This window comes from Lynx canadensis, chromosome F1 (assembly GCF_007474595.2).
Source record: "Lynx canadensis isolate LIC74 chromosome F1, mLynCan4.pri.v2, whole genome shotgun sequence".
NCBI classification, from domain to species: Eukaryota; Metazoa; Chordata; class Mammalia; order Carnivora; family Felidae; genus Lynx; species Lynx canadensis.
Genome location: NC_044319.2, coordinates 68,210,900 through 68,235,233, shown reverse-complemented (window position 1 = coordinate 68,235,233; position 24,334 = coordinate 68,210,900). Strand labels below are relative to the sequence as shown.

The window sequence follows — 24,334 nt, the reverse complement described above, 5'->3', positions numbered from 1 at the left end:
AAGGTCTGTGTTTGGCGGGCACATTCGGTGGTTTCCAAGGAGGCCAGAGAGGAGGCAAAACAGAGGGCACAATGTGTCACCCCGACAGCAGGGCAGGTACTGCGGCCCCAGCCCCTCGCCCCTCCCCAAGTGTGTGGGCGCTGCTGTGGCCGGGGGGTCTGCCGCGCGCTCCGTGTGGGTCACAGTAATTTCTGAAATTCTGCGTGAGTCACTCAAAGTCCTAGGGGGGGTTCTGTGCAAGGAGAAGACGAGAGGCCAGAACGCAGGCACGAAGAACAAGGCTGAAGCCAGGGAGGGCGGCTGGGCGCAAAGGGCAGGCGGAGGCCAGGAGCGCAACGGCCTCTCCCCGTTCCTCCCGCCCTGTTCTTACCTAGTCAAGTAAAAAAGGATGGACTAGGGCAAGAGCTACACGGAGTTCACGTAAGAGGAAACACAAGTAACAGGTAGATATGAAGACATCAACAACGTTACTTATTATTAAAAGAAAACTTAAAGTAAGATGCCATTTTTGTGAGCTCTTCTCCTTTAAGGACCTTTTAAAACTGAATAGTTGGGTACCCCACAAAAATTCAAACAGTTAAGAATATATCATGAAAGTCGGGGCGCCTGGGTGGCTCAGTCGACTGGGCGTCCGACTTCAGCTCAGGTCGTGATCTCACAGCTTGTGAGTTCGAGCCCCATGTCGGGCTCTGTGCTGTGACAGCCCGGAGCCCGCTTCGGATTCTGTGTCCCCCCCTCTCTCTGCCCCTCCCCTGCGTGAGCTCTGTCTCTCTCTGTCTCTGTGTCTCTCTCTCTCGGAAATAAGACATTAAAAAATTAAAAAAAGAAAAGAACATACAGCGAAAGTCAGGTATCTCTCATTCCGCAGAAGCAAACGCCGCCAGTATCTCATCCCGCGAGAAGGGACCCTAGGTGGCCGTCCGCAAGCTCGCGCTCACATCCCTCCCTCCTGCGCCCCGGATGGCCCACCCGCACGGGCGGACTCTGGCTCAGGGCTGCGAGGTGCTCCGTGGTGCGGGTACAACTCAGTTTCCTTCACCGGCCTGCGGAGGACACGGGCACAGACCGCCTGTCCCCGCCCCTCGCGGGTGTGGACTCCCAGGGGCGGCCCCACCTCGCCGTAACTACCGCACGCTGAGACGCACCACGGACGCCACGGGGTCGCCAACCGCGTGTATGTGTATTTACAGAGGGAGTCGAGCACCTTCTACTGGTACTTCCTGATGCTCTTCTGGGGACAGTTCACCGTCTTTGTTTTCCTATTAGACTGGAAAAGAATCCCTCACTTTTTTTTTTTTAATTTTTTTTACATTGATTTATTTTTGAGAAACAGAGTGAGACCAAGCGTGAGCGGGGGAGGGGCAGAGAGAGGAGGAGGCACAGAATCTGAAGCAGGTTCCAGGCTCTGAGCAAGCGGTCAGCGCAGAGCCTGACGCAGGGCTCGAACTCACAAAGCGTGAGATCACGACCTGAGCCGAAGTCGGACACTCAACCGACTGAGCCGCCCAGGCGCCCCAAGAATCCCTCATTTTTAAAGAAATTGGCCTGAGTGTTTTTTTCCTCAGGTGATCCTTTTAAGAAACACCACTTGTCCTGATAGCCCATCTCCATCTTTTCCCTCTGGGACTTCATCTGCTGTGTCTTGTTGGAGAGGCTTTGCCAGTCCAAGATGCTCGAACAGAAATCCACACTTTCATCTAGTGCTTTTGGGATTTTACCTATTTCTCTGTGAATACATGTTATACACGTATACGTATTATGGGCGTTTTAAGATTTTATCTTTAAGCCCTCTCTACACCCAACGTGGGGCCCCAACTCACAACCCCAAGATCAAGAGTCACATGCTCCAGCGACTGAGCCGGCCGGGCGCCCCGATTTCCTATTTCAGTCCCGGACACGGCGATTCGATGTGACCGAGGACACGGACACCGGGGGTGAGACGTGGTGGGCAGCCTTCTCCCTGCCGCCCAGTCACTCCCGTCCCCCCAACCTGCAGCCCTGTGTCCACCACAGAGCCCGTCTGCGTCCACCTGCCGTGTGACCCGCCTTCCCCGCTCACAGGCCAATGCGCCACCGGGCATGGGGGGTTCCTCCCGCTCTCCATCTCCTAGCTCTTCCCCCACGTGGGTTTTTCATATAAAACGGGACTCACGTTTTCCAGGTGGAAAATTAATTCTACCAGTGTTCTATTGGGATCGCGTTAAATGTAAGTAATCTGGGGGCAGCTGCTCCCATCACGTGGGATTTTTCTACCTAATCAGAGTCTCAGAGCCCGTGTGTTTCCCGCTCAGAACGCGCCAAGGTCTTTCATGCGTTTAGCGCCTGCTGCAGACAGGCTTTCTTCCACTACGACTCCGAACTGCCTGTTGCTGCAGAGAAGCTCTTGATGTTTCCAGGTGATTTTCCGCTGTCCTGCTCTCCTGAATTCCCGTTTCTGTCCCGAATACTTCAGCGATGCGATCACATCACCTGCGAACCCTCACCTCCTACCTCCCTCTCTTCATCCTTCTCCGTCTTAACGGATGGCATTAGCTTGTGATGCCGGAGCACCACGGAGTAATGAGGACGCGACGCCCACGTGTCCCCTGACTTTACTGGGAGCAGCTCCAGGTTCGACGTGAAGGAGACTGCGGGCTGCTGACTTCACACTTACTCTGTCACGCTAAGGAAGCACTCGACAGTTTGTGCTTTATCAACAGCTTGGCTTTTTAAATGGAACGGACGCTGAATTTTAACTAAATGCCCTTTTGGAATCTCTGGAGATGACCTGTGGGTTTTCTCCTTCCATCTACTGGTAACGGTAACGATAACAATAAATATCTTAACACAGGCTGATCTTTGTGCCGCATTGAGTTCACTGCTCGCGTTTTACAAACAGCAAAGAGAAGCATTTTGATACACATGTTTCCAAAGTCCGTGTCAAGCCACTCCCCCTCTAGGACAGACCCACACGAGTGCCTGTGCCCATTAACCAAAAGAAATCCCAAGAGGACTTTTGCTTTTATGCAAAAAGGCAGAGCGGCGTTCCGCGTGGCAGGGGCAGCGTGCCCGCGCCCCCGCCCTCGCGGCTCAGATCCAGCCTCGGTAGCTCCAAAGCGGGTCTGAGCGCCTGCGCTTTATCTGGATGTATTCTGTGCATCTGTTAGCAAGATGCGTCCTAAGGAATGAGAAATGCCTGAGAGAGGGGACTTTTTGGGGTCTGGGAACGCTAAAAAAATCTGCATTTACTTAAATGAATGGCACATGCTTTTTGCCTTACGCCACTTGGCTCTGGAAAGACTCCTAAGGAACGGTTTACTCCCGGGGAAGCCCGTGATTCTGTACTGGTCACGGCGAAGAGGGAAGGACTGTTCTGTACTTACTGCTGCCAGAGGATAAGCATCGTCTCCTTGGAGGAAAACACAGCGACACTTATCAAACTTTCGAGCGCACGGAAGTTATTCACTGCAGCACTCTCTGTAGCGGCAAAGTTTGGAGACAATCTGCCTACTGGTGCCCAGGGGGCTGGCGAGACGGGGGGTGAGCCCGAGCCCTGGGCACCGCAGGGACGCCTCTGGACACAGAACGGGACGGGAGACGGAAAACTCCACGGTTACACTGTCGTGTGGACGCAGCAGGCTAGACGCCAAAGCGCGTCTGCGCTTCCGCGTGACACAAGGGACACGCGGCAGCTCGGCTCGCGTCGTCACGCAGATGCTCTGGAAGGACGCGTGGTATAAAGTGATGACACGCCGGGGTGGGGTGTGTGGGGAGGTGGGCGCGGGGCCAAGGGGAGCAGTCAGGACGAGGCTGTTGGGTCTCATTGTGAGTAGTCTATCACCTACACGGAAACCCAAACCCTTCGAAACCGCGTGTGACTTCTAGCCCAGAAACCCCCTCCTGAAAACGGACGGCACAGACACACAGCACCAAGACTGCCTCTAGGAGCAAGAGCGAGTCCGACCCCGTCGTCACTGAAGTTGGTGAGCTCAGTGACGCAAGTGAGGGCTTCAACATCGACAGCAACGTTCTCTTTCTTAAGCCAGGTGCTAGGTGTCCCCTACCAGGTGTCCCCCAGGTGGGGGGGTGTCCATTTTCGGAAAAGACCTTTTATATCTCTTGCCCGATAAAACAACTGTGAAACCATAAGCATCTATTCAAGGAAGCTGTGGGTGGCGCCAGTCGATGGAGCACGTGGCTCTTGATCTCAGGGTCGTGAGTTCGAGCCCCACACTGGGTTCAGAGATTACGTTAAAAAAAAAAAAAAGATTGGGGCGCCTGGGTGGCTCAGTCAGTTAAGCGTCCGACTTCAGCCTAGGTCACGATCTCACGATTCATGAGTTTGAGCCCCGCGCTGGGCTCTGTGCTGACAGCTTGGAGCCTGGAGACTGCTTCCAGATTCTGTGTCTCCCTCTCTCTCTCTCTGCCCCTCCCCTGCTCATACCCCGTCTCTGTCTCTCAAAAATAAATAAATGTTAAAAAAAAAAAAAAAAGATTTAGGGGCTCCTGGGTGGCTCAGTTGGTTAAGCACCTGATCTTTGGTTTTGGCTCAGGTCATGATCTCATGGTTTGTGGAACTGAGCCCTGCACGGGGCTCCAAGGATTCTCTGTCCCTCTCTCTCTGCCCCTCTCCCAACAAATAAATAAATTTTTAAAAGATGTAGAAAAAATACAGAAATATGTAGCTGTGGAAAAGAGTCTGATAGATGTGTGTACCTGAGCTATATATGACCTCTAAGACACGCTGCTAAGGAGCCAGCGTAAAACAGAAGATATAACTTACGCCTATTTTTGTTCAAAGAGCAGAATGAGGGGCACCTGGGGGGCTCAGCTGGTTAAGCGTCCAACTCTTGCTATCGGCTCCGGTCTTGATCTCACGGTTCTGAGATTGAGCCCCGTGCAGGGTTCTGCATTGAGCCTGGAGCCTGCTTGGGATTCTTCCCCTCTCTCTGCACCTCCCCCTGACCTCTCCCTCTCTCTCCTCACCCTCTCTCAAAATAAGTAAATAAACTTACCAAAAAAAAAGCAAAATGGAAAGAAGACGCACTAGTACAAGCATGGAAGTTTCTAGAAGTATTGTGGAAACTGGTAACGAGTCAGAAGGAAACCAGCAGAGAAAGGAGCCTTTCCCCCCGCATACTCCTTCAACCGCCGGAATGATTTTTTGCACGTTCCTTTAAAACTTGAAACCAGGGGCGCCTGGCTGGCTCGGTCGGTTAAGGGTCCAACTTCGGTTCAGGTCATGATCCCATGGTTTATGGGTTCGAGCCCTGCACTGGGTTCTGTGCTGACAGCTCGGAGCCCGGAGCCTGTTTCATATCCCGTGTCCCCCTCTCTCTCTGACCCTCCCCGGCTCACACTCGGTCTCTCTCTCTCTCTCAAAAATAAATAGACGTTAAAAAAAAATTAAAACTTGAAATCAGTTAAAAGTAAGAGGAGCCTGCTCACGCGAACCCTCTGGGCGGCCCCCGAGCGTCTTGCAGGTGGCCACGCAGACAGGACGGCCCCCCACCCCGGCCACTGCAGCCTGCACGGCCCTCCTCCCCGAGGCCACGGCGGGGCCAGCACACTCACTTGGGCTCGTGCGGGGGGCCGGACTGGTCGACCAGCTTGAACTCGGCGGCGAAGCCGTGGGAGCGGGCGTACTCCAGCAGGCCGCCCACGGGGTTGGTGTTCAGGTATCTGACGAGCTCGCCCACCCTCCTGACCTTGCTGGGCATCCCGGACTCCAGGTTCTCAAACGATTCCACGCTGGCGCCTCCGGGCTGAAGGAGAAGCGGCCACACAGAGAGGAGCCGTAAGCGCCTGTGGAGAGCTGAGGGGCGACCCCGAGCCCCTGGGCGGCGACGGCGGCCCACCTGTGTGTCGGAAGGCGCCGAGCTGGTGGCCTCCCCGTGCAGGGCCTTCATGGCCTCCTCTGCGGCCATCTGCTTCGCCGCCTTCTTGCTGGGGGCACTCGCGGTGGGGAAGGTGTGGGCTCCCATAGCGACGCAGTACTGGAACCTGGCGGGAGGGGTGGAAACGGCGCTGACGGGACGCGGCCCGGCCCCCGCCGGGGCGACCTCTCGGGGCCGGCGAGCCCTCACACACGTCGCCTCTGTGCCTCGGCCCCCGCGGCCCCGCCCCCCGCCCCCTCGGCCTGGCTGACCCCCGTGCCACGCGTGGGCCTCAAGCCAGGTGCACCTCCTCCAGGGACCCTCGTCTCAAGCGTGTCGTGCGGGGCCGCAGGCACACGGGTGGCACCTCTCAGAGACGCACCGCCAGTACCCTCCGAGCGGAGGGTCTCCCTACCGCCCGGTCCCCGCTTTGCCCCGAGTCCCCCCCATCCCAGACTGTCTGCTCCACAGCTGCAACCCTGCCCTCGAGGCCCCCGTCTTGCACAGCGAGGACAGGTGCGCCCGCTCAGTGAGACAGTCTGCCGTCCCTCAGGAGGCCAGCAGGGGGCTCCCTTTGGAAGAAGCCTCGGCAGAGACACAGGACACAGCGATGTACTTGGGGTCGTGGGCAGGGCCTTCTCTGGACAGGAGGCGGAATTCACAGGAGCTCCCCAGCTTGTGCACGCACTCTAGCAAGGTCGTGACGGGGTTCTTCCCGGAGAAGAAGGGCGTTGCCGACGTGGCGCTGGGCTGGGACTCCGTGGTCTGGAGAGAACGAGACGAGAAAACACCTGAGAAACCACTGGCTTGTCCATCGTGGTGCGGGGAACGGGTCAGCCACAGGGTGGGGGGCTGACCTCCAAAGGAAGGGGGTTCGGGGGTTCCGGGCCTGCGCCACAGGGAAGGGGGAGTTCTTTAAACGTCCCGGGTCTCAGGGGCGCCTGGGTGGCTCAGTAGGGTAACCGTCTGACTTCGGCTCAGGTCAGGATCTCACGGTTCGTGAGTTCGAGCCCCGCGTCGGGCTCTGTGCTGACAGCTCAGGGCCTGGAACCTGCTTCGAATTCTGTGTCTCCCTCCCCTCAGCTCCTCCCCTGCTCACACTCGGTCTCTCTCTCAAAAATAAATAAAGATTAAACGTTCCGGGTCTCATTTCCTATCTGCCAAGAACGGGGCTTGGCCTCGGTCGTCTTTAAGGTCCCCTTCCAGTCTGGAGCTCTGTAACTCCGGGTAGGCCGGGGTCGTGGGCAGGCAGGGGGGCTGGGCCTGAGGGGAGGAGGCACGGGGAGGTGTGGTGGGGGCAGGAGAGGGCACGGACCCATTATCTGCGCTGAGGCGGCGTGCAGAGGCAGGTTAAGATGTGGGTATGCTGGTGATGCGGGGACAGGACGCCTACCTTCTCCGGCCCCTTCTCTACGGAGCAGTCGTAGGGCTCCTCTGCCCGCCCGCTGTCCCGGGCTTTAGCCTCCTCGAGCAGGATGGTCATGGCTTTGAGGGCTGCGTCCTGCTTGGCCACCTTCTTGCTGCCAGCTTCTGCTGGGGGAAACTCTCGGCCACCAATGATGACTTGGAATTTAAATCTTGATGGAAAGTGAGACGTGTGAGTGCCGGCCCGGCCGTCCCTGCCGCCCTCTCCACAGGGCCCAGGACCCTGAAGCCTCTGCCCCAGCAAGGGGGAAGGGCCCTGCCTCGCGGAAACAAAGCGGCCAGGGCCCGCGTCCCCAGAGCTCGTTAGAGTGAGCACTTGGGGGACGCCTGCGGCCTGCTGACACTAAGTTAAGACAGAGCCCGTGCAAACGATGACGAGCCACAGCCACCACCACCGCCACGTCTGTGGTCGGCCGGCCGCCTCTGGGGGGCTCCTCGCTGCCCAGCCTCACGCGCCCTGACGCCCACGGGGTCAGGTACCTGCCACTTCTGGGGCCTGCCTCTGTCCCCAGCCTCCCTCAGAGACACAGAGCTCTCTGCTTTTGAGTCCTTCTACAGCTCTGTGTGTGAAGCTGGAGAAGAAAGGACTCCCCCTTGTTATGCAGAAAACCAAAAAGCGTTCGTTCTAGGCCTCAGGACTTCGCTTGGACCTCCCGCATTCAAGTTTTCAAATCTGTTCCGCTCTTTGCTCAACCTGGGATTTCATTTAGGAAAGTAGGTCAAGTTTCTGGTTCCCCAGGTCTTCTGATGTACCTGATGCTGTCTTACAGCTGGAGTTACAGGCAGGCTGGCCACAGAACCCGCTGCCCCCCATTGTGGGGGGAGGGGAGAGCCTGCCAGCCACCGGCCTCCAGCCCAGAGAGAAACGGGTCCTGGTCTCGCAGCTTTAGGACATGCCCCCCACCCCACCCCTCCGCCCACCCGCCCACACCCACCCTGCAAGGGACAGGGTCAGCCGCGGCTGGGAAGGCAGCCCGTGGCGAACGCAGAGGTTAGTGGAACCCTCTCCCACCCCAGCTCTCCACCAGGCCCTTCGGCAGCCCCTCTGGGCCCACCCGCCTCCCTCGGTCTGTCCAGGGGCCTGCAAGGACCTTTGGGGCCGGCCCGGCCGGCTGGCTGAGTGAGGAAGTTTCTGAGTTCACAGCTCAGGAGCCACAGCCAGGGCTCGCCCACCCACGTGTGCAGAGGCGGCGGGTGAGATTAGAACCGCCACCTTCAACGGGCAGGTAGCCGTGAACTCGGAAGCCGCCCTCTCCCGGCAGGAGCGGAGCGGGGTGGGGGGGCGGGGGACCGGGACCTGAAGCTACTGCCTGCACGGGCAGCCTGGCCCGGCTCACCTGTCCCGTGCCTCTCTGGAAAGGGGGGGAGGCACACGGAAGGGGCGGGGAGTCGCGCCTCTCTGGAAAAGGGGGGGAAGGCACACGGAAGGGGCGGGGAGTCGCGCCTCTCTGGAAAAGGGGGGGGGAGGCACACGGAAGGGGCGGGGAGTCGCGCCTCTCTGGAAAAGGGGGGGAAGGCACACGGAAGGGGCGGGGAGTCGCGCCTCTCTGGAAAAGGGGGGGGAGGCACACGGAAGGGGCGGGGAGTCGCGCCTCTCTGGAAAAGGGGGGGGGGAGGCACACGGAAGGGGCGGGGAGTCGCGCCTCTCTGGGGAGGGGGGGGAGGCACACGGAAGGGGCGGGGAGTCGCGCCTCTCTGGGGGGGGGGGAGGCACACGGAAGGGGCGGGGAGTCGCGCCTCTCTGGAAAAGGGGGGGGAGGCACACGGAAGGGGCGGGGAGTCGCGCCTCTCTGGAAAGGGGGGGGAGGCACGGAAGGCGGGGAGTCGCGCCTCTCTGGAAAAGGGGGGGAAGGCACACGGAAGGGGCGGGGAGTCGCGCCTCTCTGGGAAAGGGGGGGGAGGCACACGGAAGGGGCGGGGAGTCGCGCCTCTCTGGAAAAGGGGGGGGGGAGGCACACGGAAGGGGCGGGGAGTCGCGCCTCTCTGGAGGGGGGGGGGGGGCACACGGAAGGGGCGGGGAGTCGCGCCTCTCTGGGGGGGGGGGGGGCACACGGAAGGGGCGGGGAGTCGCGCCTCTCTGGAAAAGGGGGGGGAGGCACACGGAAGGGGCGGGGAGTCGCGCCTCTCTAGAAAAGGGGGGGAGGCACACGGAAGGGGCGGGGAGTCGCGCCTCTCTGGGGAGGGGGGGAAGGCACACGGAAGGGGCGGGGAGGCGCGCCTCTCTGGGGAGGGGGGGAAGGCACACGGAAGGGGCGGGGAGTCGCGCCTCTCTGGAAAAGGGGGGGAAGGCACACGGAAGGGGCGGGGAGTCGCGCCTCTCTGTGGGGGGGGGGAGGCACACGGAAGGGGCGGGGAATCGCGCCTCTCTGGAAAAGGGGGGTAAGGCACACGGAAGGGGCGGGGAGTCGCGCCTCTCTGGAGGGGGGGGGAGGCACACGGAAGGGGCGGGGAGTCGCGCCTCTCTGGAAAAGGGGGGGGGAGGCACACGGAAGGGGCGGGGAGTCGCGCCTCTCTGGAAAAGGGGGGGAAGGCACACGGAAGGGGCGGGGAGTCGCGCCTCTCTGGAAAAGGGGGGGAGGCACACGGAAGGGGCGGGGAGTCGTCTCCATCACCGGTGGCCCGCGGGGACGCGGGCACCACGCTGAGGCACGAGAGCCGGCCCTGTCCCAAGAGGCTGCGTCCCAGCCAAAGGCCCAGCCCGCCCCTTGCTCGCCGGGGCTCTGGCCGACTCCCCGCTCTCCATCTGCAGGAGGGGCCGACGCGGGCGGTTTGGCCAAGGGCAGAGACACGGGGGGGGGGGGGGGGGCGGGCTCTTACCGGGGCTCGTGCGGCGGCCCGCTCTGCTCCAGCAGGTGGAACTCACAGGGCTGCGCGGCGAACTGGGCGTACTCCAGCAGCCCGCTGACGGGGTTCTTCAGCTGGCACTCCGCCAGCTTCTTGTAGGGCGAGCACCGCGGCCAGCCGTGACTGTAGAAGGAGGGCATCTCCATGATGGCTCGAAACTCACCTGGGGCTGCGCGGATGCTGTTCAAGTCATCCGGGATGTCGTCCGTGGCCCACTGGCCGTTTTCAAAGTCCACGTACCCTGTCTTCGAGGGGCCGTTGTCCTGAGCGGGCGGCTCCGGCCTGGCCGGCTCCGGCGCGGCCTCCCGCCCGCCCTCCGGCTTTGCGGCAGGTTCCCGGCCGTTCTCCGCGCCTTCTGTGGCCGCCGCGTCGTCCGCGGCACGGGGCACGGCCGCGTCGCGGGGCGGGAGCGCCACGTCTCCCTGGGCCTCGGGGACGGCAGCCGGACCGGCCTCGGGCGCGCCGTCCGGGTCTCTCTTTACCTGCATCCGCTCGCGCTTCCTGTCAGTCAGGTACCACACCGGGGGGGTCGTCCCCTGCCGGCACACGTCCCCCTGCCGTTCCAAGTCGATCAGCACGGCACTGACGTCTCGGGCCTTGCTGAGGCCGATGTTTTTGGCCAAGTTCAGGGCAGAGGCGTTGCACACGTTGAACAGGTAGCTGCAGATCTTCTCTTTGATCTCAGCCATGTCCGAAGGCTCAGGAGCGGCTTCCGACTCAGACTCGGAGCTCCGGTCTTCGGGGTCCAAAGCCGGGTCCGAGTTCCCAGCGTCCCGGCCAGCACGGTCTGCGCGGGCTACTTGGCTACGCGGGTTCCAGGCCTGAACCGCGGGGGCGATTCTCCACAAGGGGGGCGTTCCCGCCTCCTGATGGAGCTTACCCTTCTTTGCCAGGGAATATAAGACTCGATTGACTTCCTTCTTTGGGACTCCGAGCTTCCCAGCCAGATCATGTGCTGTGGCCGCCTTCCCTTCCCCCAGCTCCCGCAAAAGCTCTAAGACCGTCCGTTCCTGGCCCTGGCTGATACCTAGGTCCTGGAAACGTGAGGAGAGCCTGTCGACGCCTCTCCTCGGCAAAGCCCTGCCACGTGGGGCAGGACACCAGGACCCTCTCTGGAGCACCTGACTTCTGGGAGGCACGCCCCCGGGGAGACCCCAGGTCTCCAGTCCCCTGCTACGGGCAGGTGGTCCTGGAAACCGCGGCCAGAGTGCAGGGGCGAACGGTGGCAGCGAAGGGGTCTGCTTTCCAGTGAGGGGCACGGCAGGGAGCCGCCCCCTGAGAAACTCTATTTGCTGGAGCTGGAAACTATTCGGGTAAGATCTTGGCCCTGGCTGCTGGTGTCTAAGCTTGCTGGGCTCACAGCCTCGAACTGGGTGCCTGTGGAGGGAGAACCCCTGCAGAAGAAGACGGAGAAGAAAGCGCATTAGGAGGGCAGTGGTGAGCCCGCCCCCCAGGTCGGTACTGCCTGGGGCGCTGCACCTGACTCTGGAGGGGCGGGGTGAGGGACGAGTGGGCATGTGACCCAGCGAGGGTGGCCCCCCCCCCCCCAGCACTGCCTGGGGACCGCCAGAGGGAAGCATGAGGGAGCACGCGAGGGCTCTCAGGCCGCAGCCGAGCCTCTCCAGCAACCTGGCGCCCTCCTTCCCCTTTGGCAGGATTATGGGGAGTCGAGAGGGAGTCCTTCCACCTTCTAAAATCAGTACCCTTCTGAGATTAAAACAAACACACAAGCAAATGTTACTTTGTTTTAAAAACAAAAGCGGAACAATAACCTCAAAACGCCCAGGGAGTCAAGGGACCAGGAAGCAGCCTCGGCAGGGCCCCAGCGTCTCTCCGCGGGGTCCCGTTTGGACCGGGGAAGAGAGGGAAACGCGCACGGGGACTGATGAGCCGGAGGCCCTCACGGGCGCCCAGGATCTGGTTTTGGGCGGCTGGACGGTTTCCTTGGGAAAAAAAGGCCACTCCGTCCTCACCCTTCAGCGTGGTGCCCAGGTACGGAAGAGACGCCGGGCACTTTGACCCAAAGCCTCCGAGGCTGGACGTGTACAGCTGGCAGAATCCTGTTCCCCGGCACGGCGGCCCCGGGCTCCCTCAGGCTGCCACACCTTTACCAGAACACCGGCACCCGCGAGCCCGTCCCGCCCCGGCTCCCCGGAGGACAGCGGTGGCCAGAGGTGCTCAGGGACCCGGGGGTCAACATACACCCACAATGCTCCTCGCGCTCGTCCCCTTGTCTGAACTTCCCGGAGGCTCCAGGGACCTGCTGGCAGCTGTGCCTTCAGTGACCCTCACCCTCTGCCCCCCGCGTCTCTGGTCACAACGAGGGGACTCTGGCACTTGGCTGGCCACGCTCCGGCACCCTCACGTGGGCTCCTCAACAGCTGCCACACGAGGGGCCCGTCCACTCCTCACTGACTCCCCCGTTACTCTAGCCGAGGCTGCCACACCTCAGACCTGCACCTCGCCCCAGGGTCGGGAAGCCTTCCGAACGGGACCAGACGGGTCTTCGGCCGAGCGGCCAAGGCAGCCACACACGACACGGAGAACAAAAACACGCGGTCTGAGGGCTGCAGTTTGCAGATTCCTGCCCCTGCCCGAGGGCGACCCCCACCCCCGGTCTGTACACCTCCCACCGTGCTCCCGTGGGGCCACGGCTCCTGAGGCTTCCAGCCCTCCACTCGGGGCCTCGGGGCTGGTCCCTCTTCTGCCCGAGGCCCCTGCCCCTCCTCCTGCTCCAAGGCTTCCACGGACACGCAGAACCCCTGCTCCTGAACTTGGGTTAGGTGTCCCCTGCGGTTGGCTTTGGTGGCCGTGCACTGGCAGCTCTTCACCATCGGTCCTCCTGCCGCCTCCCGGGGAGGACGGCACCAAAGGGCTCCTGCCACCTGTCCGTCCGCGTCCCTTTCTCCCACCCTTACGTATAACCAGTCCCAAGATTTTGTCCAAGGGCCGCTCTGCCTTCCCCTCGATCTCCTCCGCGCCACCCCCCACTTCAGAAATAGTGTTCAAATCTAGTCTCCGCAGCCACCGCCTCGTGCCGAAGCTCAGACGACCCGCCCGCTCACGTTCTGCCACAACCTCCGACGCCACACACTCTGGGCCAAACTAACCTCCTCCCCCCGCCCCCCCAGCCCCTCTGCCATTCTTGCCCCCGTGGACTGTGGACAGCCGCGTTCTCCCTGTGGTTATGAAAGGGAGAAACCCGAGTTAGCCCGGCCGCCTGCCTCCCTCCCTCGTCCCCATCTGCTGGCTGGTTGCAGAGTGCTTTCCCCCCCGCCCCCACCCCGCTTCTCACAAAGGTGGCTTTTTCCAGCACCAGCCTATTACCTCTCGCCGGGGCTGCCACAAAGCCTGCACTCGATCCCCTGTCCCTGCGCTCTCTGCCGCCCCCATCACAACTCCGACCCAGTCCCTGGACAGCTCCTTAATGCCACCTTCCCTGGAGACCTCGGACTCCCAGCCCTCTGGAGTTTCCTCTGCTTGAACCCCTCCCTCTCAGCTTTACCTTTTAGCATACTACCGCTTTTCTTGTTAATGGCACAGACTGGTAGGTGCTCTAGAAGTTACTCAAGCCTCCGCTCCCAATATTCCGCAGGTAGTACCGATGGGGGAGGGGCACAGTCCACTTCACAGGGAGCTCCGGAGGGAGGAGGACCTCGTCTGTTATCTCTGCACTCCTAGCGCTAAGACAGCTCCAGCCACAAAGGTGATCCTGAGCCAACGCTTGTTGAAGCGTCTGCCGAAAAGACGACCCCAGGAGCGCGAGTCCATCTCTGTTCCTCCTGCTGCCCGCCCCCCCCCACCACAGTGCTGCGCCCAAGCGAACGAGGGCACAGAGGGAGCTGCGCCCCCACAGGGCTGTTATGGGGACTTTAGGGATTTTCCTGTTAGCTGTCGCAGTGACGCGGGTCAAAGAATTTTTTTTTTGCAGAGCGGCTGAAGTCGGTTTCTAGCTAGCTGCTTTCTAGATTTAAACTGCTACTACTTGGCAACACTTGCAAAATATCTGAATGTCCCCCTACAGATGAGGGGCTGAGCTAGTGAGCTAGTGAGGCTATGGGACAGCAGGGCTTTGTGGGTTTTTTTTAAACAGTGTGTTGTAATCTACCTGTATTCACCTGGAAAAACTTAGGAATGACACAAAGTTAAGTTAAATTACGAAAAGGCAACTTGAAGAACATTATGTTCTATCTCATCTTGGAAACAGAAAACCCCCCAAGGATATACACATGCGCATATATCCGTGTGCACAGAGTGAACACGGAGAAAAGGGAAAGTATACTGTGTTTGTTCATAAAACTTATTTTGAGGAAATCTACAGGGAGGTTATTTTGTCTTTACGCCCCCTTAAGTCTCCTGAGAGCCAAGCCCAGCCAAAGCATGGCCTGGGGACAGCCCTTTGGAGCCACTGAACGGGAACGAGAGCAGGACAGCGACAGCCAGCTGACGGGGACCCTTCCAATGTCTCAACATCTCCCAGCCGGTCCGCGCTCACCGGCCTGTAAATTCGCTTTCGTGTAGTTGCTGGAATCTCGGCTCAAGAGCTGAGCCCCCACCTTTACCACACGGGCTCCACCGGGCAATAGACTGCTCTGGGCGAAGGAATGCTTTCCTTTCAGACCGGGACTCCCTAGCCCTTTGGCAGAGGGGAACGAAAAGCACCCGTCTTTGAAAAACGGAGGCATAATTTACACAAAGCGCATCCTCTGGCCTATATCCTATGCGTTCTGATGGCACAGAGTCCGAGCACGCGCGGCCCTATGCTGTGGCCACAACCACGACCCGAGCGCCGCCGGTCCCCACACCCCGCCCCCACAGCCGCTCCTCGGCCCCATCTGTTTCCTGTCCCCCCAGCGCGGGGCGTCCCAAAGTGTCATGTAAACGGACTCGTGGCGTGTAGTCCTTTGAGGCTCGCTTCCGCTTAGCAAAGTGAGCCTGAGGTTCGCCCCTTGTACCAGGGCTGTACCAGGCTCCGTCCTCTTGCTGTTGCCTAGCGGTACAGCACTGTCCCGATCCCCCGGGGCGCCGGGCCAACCACCTGTTGAGGGACGTTTGGGTTTTCCAGTTTGGGGCAGCGATGAATAAAGCTGCTGTGTACAAACTTTCTCCCACAGGTGGTAAGGGCTGGTTTTCATTCCCCAGGAGCCTCAGGGAAGTGGAAAGCGTGCAGAGAGGGTACGCCTATCAGTGAGGCACACTGCCCAAGAGGCGCCAGCGCTGGGCGGCTTCAGAAAGGCAGGGGGCCGCCTGGACCGGCGCTCAGGCCCGGCGCCCTTGCCCGCTGCTCGGCTCTGCACAATCGAGGGGCACGACGCAGACGCCCAGAATGCGGCGCGCGCACGCCCACCCACGCTCACACCCGCGCGCACACGCAAACGGGCGGGCCAGAGGCCCGTCCGGGCGCGACCGGCTCACCTGCCTGGGGTCCATGGCGCCCCCGACGCATGACCTGGAGCGGCGCTGGCGACCCTCCCCCTCCGGGCGCTCCCCTCCCCAGGTGGGCCGGCCCCCCACCCTCCTCCGGGCAGACGCACTCGCCCCCGGGGACAGCGCAGTAGGCAGCCTGGGCGCGCGGCCGGCCTGGCTGCGGCGAAGTGGCCCGGCTCAATTTCACTTTCGTTTCCTCCGAAGGACCGCCTCTTTGGGAAGTTTAGCGGGAGGAGGGGTTTGAGCGGAGCCAACAGACGCCGATCTAACCGATCTAACCCTCGGCTTGCAGGACCACTGGAGTCACTCCTTCAGGAAGGCGGCTACGCCGCACCTGCCCTGCCCCGCCCGGGACCCCCGGGACACAACTCCCGCCGCCCCCAGCCCAGTTCTGTGGAAACAGCCCGAGGCTAGGCCTCTGTCTCGGCCGCCGTCCCCCCCCCCCGCCCCCCACCACTTACCCTCCCAGCAGGTTGTGAGCGACTTAAACCCACCACCGCGGGGGCACCATTTAGGGTCTAATGTGACGCCATCCCAGCACGCCTTCACAGCTCTGCCAGGTAGGCGGGCTTGACTCCCAAATTACGTGCAAACTGAGGCCTGAGGCGGGCTGCTGATAAACCCAGGCCTCACTCTGCACCCCCACTGTGCGCTCACTGCAGTTATGACTCCCCCAAAGATAACTTCTGTTGTCTGCTGGGGGAAATTCAACTGATCTCACGTAGGCTTGACCAAGAGGTCAATCCTATGGTCAGCAGTCCACAATCCTCCCCAGTGAGAAACTGATTTCCTGTTTCATCGCCATTTCGTCCCCACGGCCTGTGAGGTCAGGATGCCCGGCTGGTGCCCTTTCCCTCCGGTCCTCCCTGGAGCACCCAACCTCCAACTCCCCATGGGCAGCGGGCTGGGCTCCCCCTCCTGTGCGTCTGTGCGTGTCCTCCGAGGCTTAGAATGTACCTGTGGCGCTGCTTCTGACCAAAGGCTCTCAGGGGCTGCCTCAAATATCCTCTCCCCAGGAAGCCTCACCCAACTCTGGGTTGGGGAGTGGGTGCCTCTGCAGCCCCTCATTTTGTGCTTCTCCGTTACTCCGCCTTACCCTACAGAGCACTTTCTCTGTGCTCTGAAAATGCCTGGGTCCTTGAACGCAGCTTCCCACGTGCCAGGGAAGGGCAGGTGTCCTTGGGGAAGGGCAGGTGCCCTTAGCCACCAGTCTGCTGGGGAGGACCAGCACTCCCGACACGGATCATAGTGCCGTGCCTCCTGACATTCCGCACTTAGTGACTGACCCATAATCCACTGCGTGGAAAGAATAATCGATGGGTACAATGTAGCACAGAACTCGATGAAGCTGGGAAGATCAACAAACCTGTGAAACCGCGCTCGAGGTCCTCACATTGGGGAAATGCACGGGAAGGCCACAGAGTTACTGCCCACCCCCAGACCGGCCCGCTCGACCACGTGGGCAGCAGCTCCCACTCCCTACCGGAAACCAGTTCACGATACGCGGGACAGGCGGGAATATACACGCCCTACAAGTGCGCAGTCCCACTTCTACACCTGGACGCACGTACACAGAGTGGCCTTACTGGAACAGACAACCCGGAAACAGCCCAAACGTCCAGGAAAAGTGCAACGGATAGATGGCGGCACATACTGGCGACGGCACGTTCCACGGCGTCAAACACCACAGAGCTGGAACCACACGCGGCACAGTGGGTCATCATCTAAACAGGACACTGAGCAAAGACACACTACCTGTCCGCTTACATCACCTCCCAAACCAGGCAAAAGTACAGCGGGCACCTCACAGAAGCCAGGACGGGGTCACCTTCAGGGAGGAAGAAGGGTGTTCCGACTGGGAAGCAACGTTCTGGGTGCTGGCAACGCTGCTGCTGGGCCGCAGCTCATGAAGTCACATACTTGGGCTTTATGTACATTTCTGCGTGGATGTGCTACACTTCACAATGGTAAAAGGTTAAAAACGAGAAACTCTCCGTACCTGACCCCAGCCCGTCTCCCTATGTTCTATTTTCCATTTAAGTAAAATGCGTTAGGTCTTACCTCTGTTTTCCTGCCTTCGGGCTAAACAATCCCATGGCCTTTGACCCTTCTACCAGAATGTTCCGGAAAAGCCTCAGTCACAGCTACAGGGAAGGTGCCTCTTCCGTCCCTTTAACCTCACATGGGAGGCGGTGCTGAAGCAGAAGGCTTCACTCCCCCAACAGCGCGTCAGCTCTCTCCCGGAAACAGTGCCAACTGCTCGTCACCGTCCCAGCAGCTCCCTTACTCGCAAGCATCTCACGGCCCCGGGTGCTTGGCTCCCACAGGGCAGTGACGCTGCCGGCCATCTGTGCGCTATGCTAGCGTGGGGACTCCACACATTGGATGAAACACTTTCTAAAAACTAACCAAAAGTAACATGTCACTTGCAGAACGTTGCAGAAAATACCAAAGAGCAAACAGTCCAAATGCTCCCCCCCACCCCACTGGTCTACCCTTAATTCACCAGGGCCTCCCCTCCCCGTGTTTCCTCTGTGCACAGTGGCACCGTGAGCACACAGGTGCCCCCCGCCCCCCCCCCCCGCCGGGGCCAGGAGTCCGGCTGAGAAATGACCCCAGATGCAAGTCGTCCTGACTACATACCATCCAGGGTTACCAGCTACGACCAGCCACCGGCGGAGAGCTACCCGCTAAGACGAGGTACAGAGCCCCTCTCTCCTCGCCCGGTGTTCTCAAAGTTGGCCTTCCGCGTCATGGCTGCAGAGCACTGGCTGCACCTGCCTTCAGGGGCCTGGATCCCCCCAAGCCCCGGGGAGGATCCGTTGTCACCTGGGCTGCAGAGTGGCTTTTAGTTTCCAATCTCTGCTATCTTTGCTTTTTAATTATGAATGGTGGTCTGGCTTTGTAACGATTAATTTGGCTTGTTGTGTATGACCTGGCTGCTGCAGGGTGCATATTACAAGTCCTCCTAGTCCCTGATGTCCTACAGGCAGACGGGGCTGTGCACAGGGGCTACATCGAATCCTCTCTCCTTCTGTAAGGCAGATGTCTGCAAACTCCTTCCGTATTTGCTCGCATAGTCCCGCAGCAAGAGGCACGTACTGCGTGTGAATGCAAGCTACTTAACTTGCAACACGCTATCGAAAAAAGTAACAAATTACTAAGCTATTTTTAACTATTAGGGCATCTTTTCAGAACAGGATATGCACATAATAAACTCCCTTTCTTACCTTAACTCCTAGGAAACACATAATAAGCCCATTAAGCCCACGTTTATTGCCCTTTTTGGTTGCTGTTTCCCTTTCGGTCCTTTATCACTGGGTTTTTTATTGCACCACACCAACGTAACTTTCAACACCCTCAGGGCCTTCCCACATCGACCCCACCAGCTTTCTGCAGACAGACCGGTGACCTGCCAGCCCTGCCGACCAGTGCCCCCCAGCCGCGTTCACCGTAACGCCTGTTCTGATGTTAATCACTAGACCGGCTTTTGAAATCACAGCAGAGCAAAGGGCTGCCTCAGGAGCCCAGGAGACTGTGAGGTCTCCCTCAGCAGCAGGCAGGCGCCTGGACCCAAAGTCAGCCAGTAGAGGAGCGAAAAGTGGTATTTATCAACTATCTATAGGCACCAGGCATTGTGATAGCAAGCATTATCGTATGTCAAAGATATAATATTAGGAAGAAAAGCAAAACCATACTAATAGTAATGGCTAACAGGCTGTGCTACTATTTCACATGAAAGTTTATTTACTTAATGTTTATTTCATTTTGAGAGAGAGCGTGAGCAGGGGAGGGGCAGAGAGACAGGGAGACACAGAATCCGAAGCAGGCTCCAGGCTCCGAGCCGAGCCGTCAGCTCAGAGCCCGACGTGGGGCTTGAACTCACGGACCGTGAGATCATGACCTGAGCCGAAGTCGGACGCTTAACCGACTGAGCCACCCAGGCACCCCAAATGTCCTTTTTTAAAAAAGAATTTTAAATATTTATCTTTGAGAGAGAGAGCACGCGCGCGCACAAGTGGGGGAGGGGCAGAGACAGAGGGAGACACAGAATCCGAATCGGGCTCCAGGCTCCGAGCCGTCAGCACAGAGCCCGACGCGGGGCTCAAACCGACGAACTGTGAGATCATGACCCGAGCTGAAGCGAACCCTTAACCAACCGAGACACCAGGCGCCCCTGACGTGAAAGTTTAACCCGTGCGTGTGCATTTCGCCCTCTCGCGACTCGATGCGTCAAGCCCCGCCCCCTCTCCTACGGCGGCCGGCCTGGCACACAGCACACAGCTCACTTCCGGTGTGGCGCCGGCCCGCGGAGAGCGTCGGCGACCCGCCCACATTTGGGCTCTCTGAGCCAGGGTCCAAAGGGGGGCGCCCTCCCACTCACTCTCGCCTTCTCGTCCTCCCTAGGGCCCGGCCCGTGGGTGGATGGGCTCAGCCCCAGCTCCTGGCAAGGGTCATGTCCCTATCTCCAAGGCTCGTAGGAGGCAGAGGGGACAGGCGCAGTCCTGTGCTGGGCGGGCTCGAAGGCGGCCTCTGCCCCTCAGTCCGCGCTGTGTCCCGGGTGAGCGGGCGGGTTTCACCAACAGCCGGTTGCTGCACAGCCACGTGCCAAGTGGCCGCTTCCCGGCACGACCCATTTACTACCGAACCGACATGCTGACGTCGTTTTTCTTTCCGCGCTCTGGTCTGCACTGACCAGCTTGTAATTCTGTCTTCATAATAGTCTTAGAAGGAGTGTACTCGGCCCGCGTGTCGGTTGCCGTAGAGCTGGAGACTGGGGACGGCGGAAGGGGCCGAGGTGGAGGGGCTCTTGGCGCACTTCCGGTGGACGGACTTTCTGTGAACGAAAGCTGAGCCATCTCCAGGCATCTGCGGTGTTCTTTCCAGAGGGAATGAGTAACACCTATTTTTAAAAGCCTTCCTTCAGCACCGACGAGTTCACAGACGTTCCCGACTACACACACCAGCTCTGTGTATAGAAGGTGTGTGAAGACAGAGAGGCGAGGTTTGAAGAAGGTGGCCTCGAAGACAGGAGTGACGTGGCCACAGGCCAAGCGATGCAGGCGGCCACCCGACACTGGAAGGGGATGCTCACCTAGAGCCCCTGGAGGGAGCACGGCTCTGCGACACCCCGATGTTGGCCCAGTGATGCGGATATCAGATTTCTGGCCTCCGGACCTTGAGAACGACTTTCTCTTGTTTTGAGTCACCAAATTCATGGCAATTTGTACTACAGCTCTAGGAAGCTGACACACCATCCTGATGGCCGGGGCAAACAGGGAGCTCCGAGTGCGAAACTAGCACAGACCTTGCTCGGTGCAGGGGTTCCTGCCATCTGAGGCTATCAGAGGAAAAAGCTAAAACAGACCGGCTGTCAGAGACGACATGTGCACAGCCACAATTTCCATGTTTTACTTAAACCAAACAGTACGCCTTTCCCATTACTGTCTGGCAGAATTAGAACCTTTTGTTTATTTGAAAAAAATATTACAGACACTGTCCAGCACAAATCAACAGCCAATATCATATTTAAAATGGGTTATGCATTCCCAATAAAATGAGGAATAAAGTAAGGATGGCCACCACTACTGTTATCTTATTTCAGTTCTGAGATGCACCTCTAACATTTCTGATATTGTGATGTGATTACAAGGTGTGTATATATTTCATATGATAGCCCCCCCCCCCCCGGGGCTATTATTGAATCAGTAGCATGCTTTATGCTCAAAAGTCTTAGAATGAAAAAAATATGGTACTTAACATTGTTTCGGAAATTCTAGCATATCCTAAAGCAGAAAAAAAGATACACTAAAAGTAACGAAAAAACGGATTATTTGCAGATAATATCAGAACTGCAGTTGACCCCAGAATGAAAAATTCTTAGAACCAATGGGCAGTCAAGGAATATGGCTGGATATAAGAAAAATATACAAAACACAACTTCTTTCTTACGTGTAGGGTAAGAATACTGTACTCTTAACAGCAACTAAAACATTAAAAAAATAAACATCTAGGAATAATCTTAAGAAATGTGAAAGCCTACATGTGGAAAAGTATACAACTCTGCTGAGGAGTGTATTCTTAAGTACAAGGATACGCCAACCCCAATGAGATGGCGGGACAATTTACGAACTGAGCCAAAGTAAGTAACCGGTCACTGCAAGTTCTAATGAGGTCAGGGCAGAAAGGACTGAGTATCTGACAAATGATTACTTACACTGTCTTAATTCACAGCAGTCTGGTACGACACAAGGATGGAGCTCCAGGCTGACAGGGCAGGACCACGTTCCCTAAAGCGTGTATACTGGTCTGACATGTGACAGGGAGCCAAAAGCAGCAGGGAGGGAGGAAGGGTATGTCAACACAGGGAGCTCGGCCAACTCATCGGCTTCTGGGGGGGGAAACGTATTTGGAGCCTTGTCTTACAGTAATAAGCCAAAATAGATTACAAATGGATTAAAAGGCTATTTGTAAAGTATTCTAAAAAACTAAGTCAGAATGTCTGACTTGTTTCACAGCAATGGAAGACATCTGTTCACTGCAGATAAAGTTTGCCTGGGTGGCGCAGTCGGTTAAGCATCCGACTTCAGCCAGGTCACGATCTCGCGGTCCGTGAGTTCGAGCCCCACGTCAGGCTCTGGGCTGATGGCTCGGAGCCTGGAGCCTGTTTCCGATTCTGTGTCTCCTTCTCTCTCTGCCCCTCCCCCATTCATGCTCTGTCTCTCTCTGTCCCAAAAATAAATAAACGTTGAAAAAAAATTAAAAAAAAATATATTAATAAAAACATGAAAGCAGAGAGGGAACCCGTTACAACACACATGGGACCCAGAGCTGTGTGCGCGTGTGCGTGTCAGACACTTACACACAGTGGTGAGCTCTGCTCTGCAGCCGGCACACCAGCCTACCTTCAGCCCCATCACCCGAGAGGCACACAATCACGGCCCCATGTTGCAGAAGAGGAAACTGAGGCAGACCAAAGCCACGGAGGTTGCTGGAAGTCCCAGAGCCAGCACTCTGGCTCACGGCAGGTGGCCTTGGCCTTAAGCCATCCCCACGTTGTACTTTTATCAACAGTACAGTTGATAAAAGGCAATTCGCACACACAAACAAGAAGCATAAATGCCTGTCAAACATTCGGGGAAACAATCGCACTAACAACTAAAGGCACGAAAATGTAATAAATCGGTCAAAAAAAATAAGACTACCCAGTGGTAGCTGGGGACTCTACGTCTGCCTTCACAGTCTCACCTTGGACTCTAGGAACCCACGCTGGCCCTACCCAAAATGTTCTCAAATAAGATTAGGTCACCGCCATCTCCGTCCTTTAAACCCTTTACGGCTACCCACCGCTCTTTGGATAAAGGCCCAAGGTCACGACAAGGTCTGCAGCATGCCCCGCTTCCTGGCTAAACGTCCCCTAAGCAGGCTTCACAAAAGGCACCTTCCGCTCTGTCTGTCCAACAGCCACAGAGCACTCTTGCAGGCACACACTGTTTTCTCCTCTTGTCCCTGTGCCGGGAGCAGAAGGTATATGAAATTTATAGTACCCATGACCCTAGGAAGCTTTCTTCACGGTCTTTAGCACTAGCTGCAGCTAAGCATTTGCAGGCTATCTGATCATGCGGTACGTCCGTCTCTCCTGAGCAGTACAAGTCTTACAGCCGTGACCCAGCACGGTGCTTTGGTGATAGAAGGTACGCGACAAATTACCTGTCAGAGGAGTATGCGTTAATGACTGGATGAAGGAAGAGGTGGGAGGGGGAAGACCAAGAAGGGAGGGGGAGAAACAGCTACTTAGACGACGGGTCCAAGTGTACGAAAGTAATTGGACACTGGGCGTCAGAGGTCTCAAGTATGTCCGTGACTTCAGCTAACAGCCAACAGCCATTACCACTAATGACAATGTAATCCTAGGACTACATAGTTATTATTAGTGAACATAATAATAAAGATCCATCTTGAGGAGGAAAACCCGAAATCTAGTATGAAAACTTACGTTTGCGACAGCATTGTTTACAATAGGGAAAAACTGAAAACAGCCGTCAAGTCCAAAGTTGAACACATGGTCGCATAAATTCTGGAAGAGCCATGAATTAGTTACATGACACATAAGAGTGGTATTTACAGAGTTAACGCCACGGGAAATGTTTAAATCCTAACAAGTGAACAGAACACAAAACTGTAAACACAGGACAACTTCAGTTTTTGGAAAACAATGCGCCCAAGTGGCAGGTACCGACCAACCCCACAAGAAAGGCTTCCTTTCTGAGGCAGCCCGATTCTGCCCACCTTCCTCTGAGAAGGCCAGGCTTCCTCCCCAGACCCGGAGGGAGGATTGTGGGGCATCTAATAACCTCCTCTTGGCGATTCCGTTTCTCCCGCCAGTGATACGTTTGGACAATTCTGGCCAAGAAAACACAAAAAGCTGTCAGGGCTTCCTGTGACAAAGGATTCCTGCTGCCAACAGGTGATGTCCTGCGGTGGCAGAGTGGAGGCCGGGACAGGGCCGAGCTGCTCAATCACGCAACCCCAGCACCGGCCTATGTGCGGGATAAGCCACACGGCGCTGCGTGAAGCACGCCAACACGTACGGATGTCTGACAGGCGTAGTTACCAGTGATTTTATTCAATTTAATAGTTTTCTGCAATTTTCAAGTTTCCTGTTATAAAGCATTACCACCCCTCAGATGGGGGGGGGGTCCAGTAAGAATAGGAAAACAAATACAAACGGCATAAAACTTGCCGTTAGGATGCGCGAAGCCTAGGGGCGCCGGGGGCTCAGT

At 58.0% G+C, this 24,334-nt stretch overlaps 1 protein-coding gene across 7 annotated transcripts in view; it reads right to left on the bottom strand.

Moving 5' to 3' along the window:
* ADAR (adenosine deaminase RNA specific) overlaps positions 1-24,334 on the bottom strand; it is a 66,897-nt gene that overhangs the window by 8,585 nt on the left and 33,978 nt on the right. For 2 of the 7 annotated variants that reach the window (XM_030303410.1, XM_030303412.1), the window contains exons 1-6: positions 15,540-15,664; positions 10,098-11,518; positions 7,249-7,432; positions 6,472-6,620; positions 5,838-5,982; positions 5,554-5,744 (exon numbers count right to left, since the gene is read on the bottom strand). In XM_030303410.1, the coding sequence (XP_030159270.1) occupies positions 5,554-5,744; positions 5,838-5,982; positions 6,472-6,620; positions 7,249-7,432; positions 10,098-11,518; positions 15,540-15,554 (2,105 nt within the window). In that variant the 5' untranslated portion in view covers positions 15,555-15,664. Of the gene's footprint in view, positions 1-5,553; positions 5,745-5,837; positions 5,983-6,471; positions 6,621-7,248; positions 7,433-10,097; positions 11,519-15,539; positions 15,668-24,334 lie in introns of those variants that run through there. The other 5 variants (XM_030303414.1, XM_030303416.2, XM_030303413.1 and 2 more) reach the window with 4 other exon arrangements.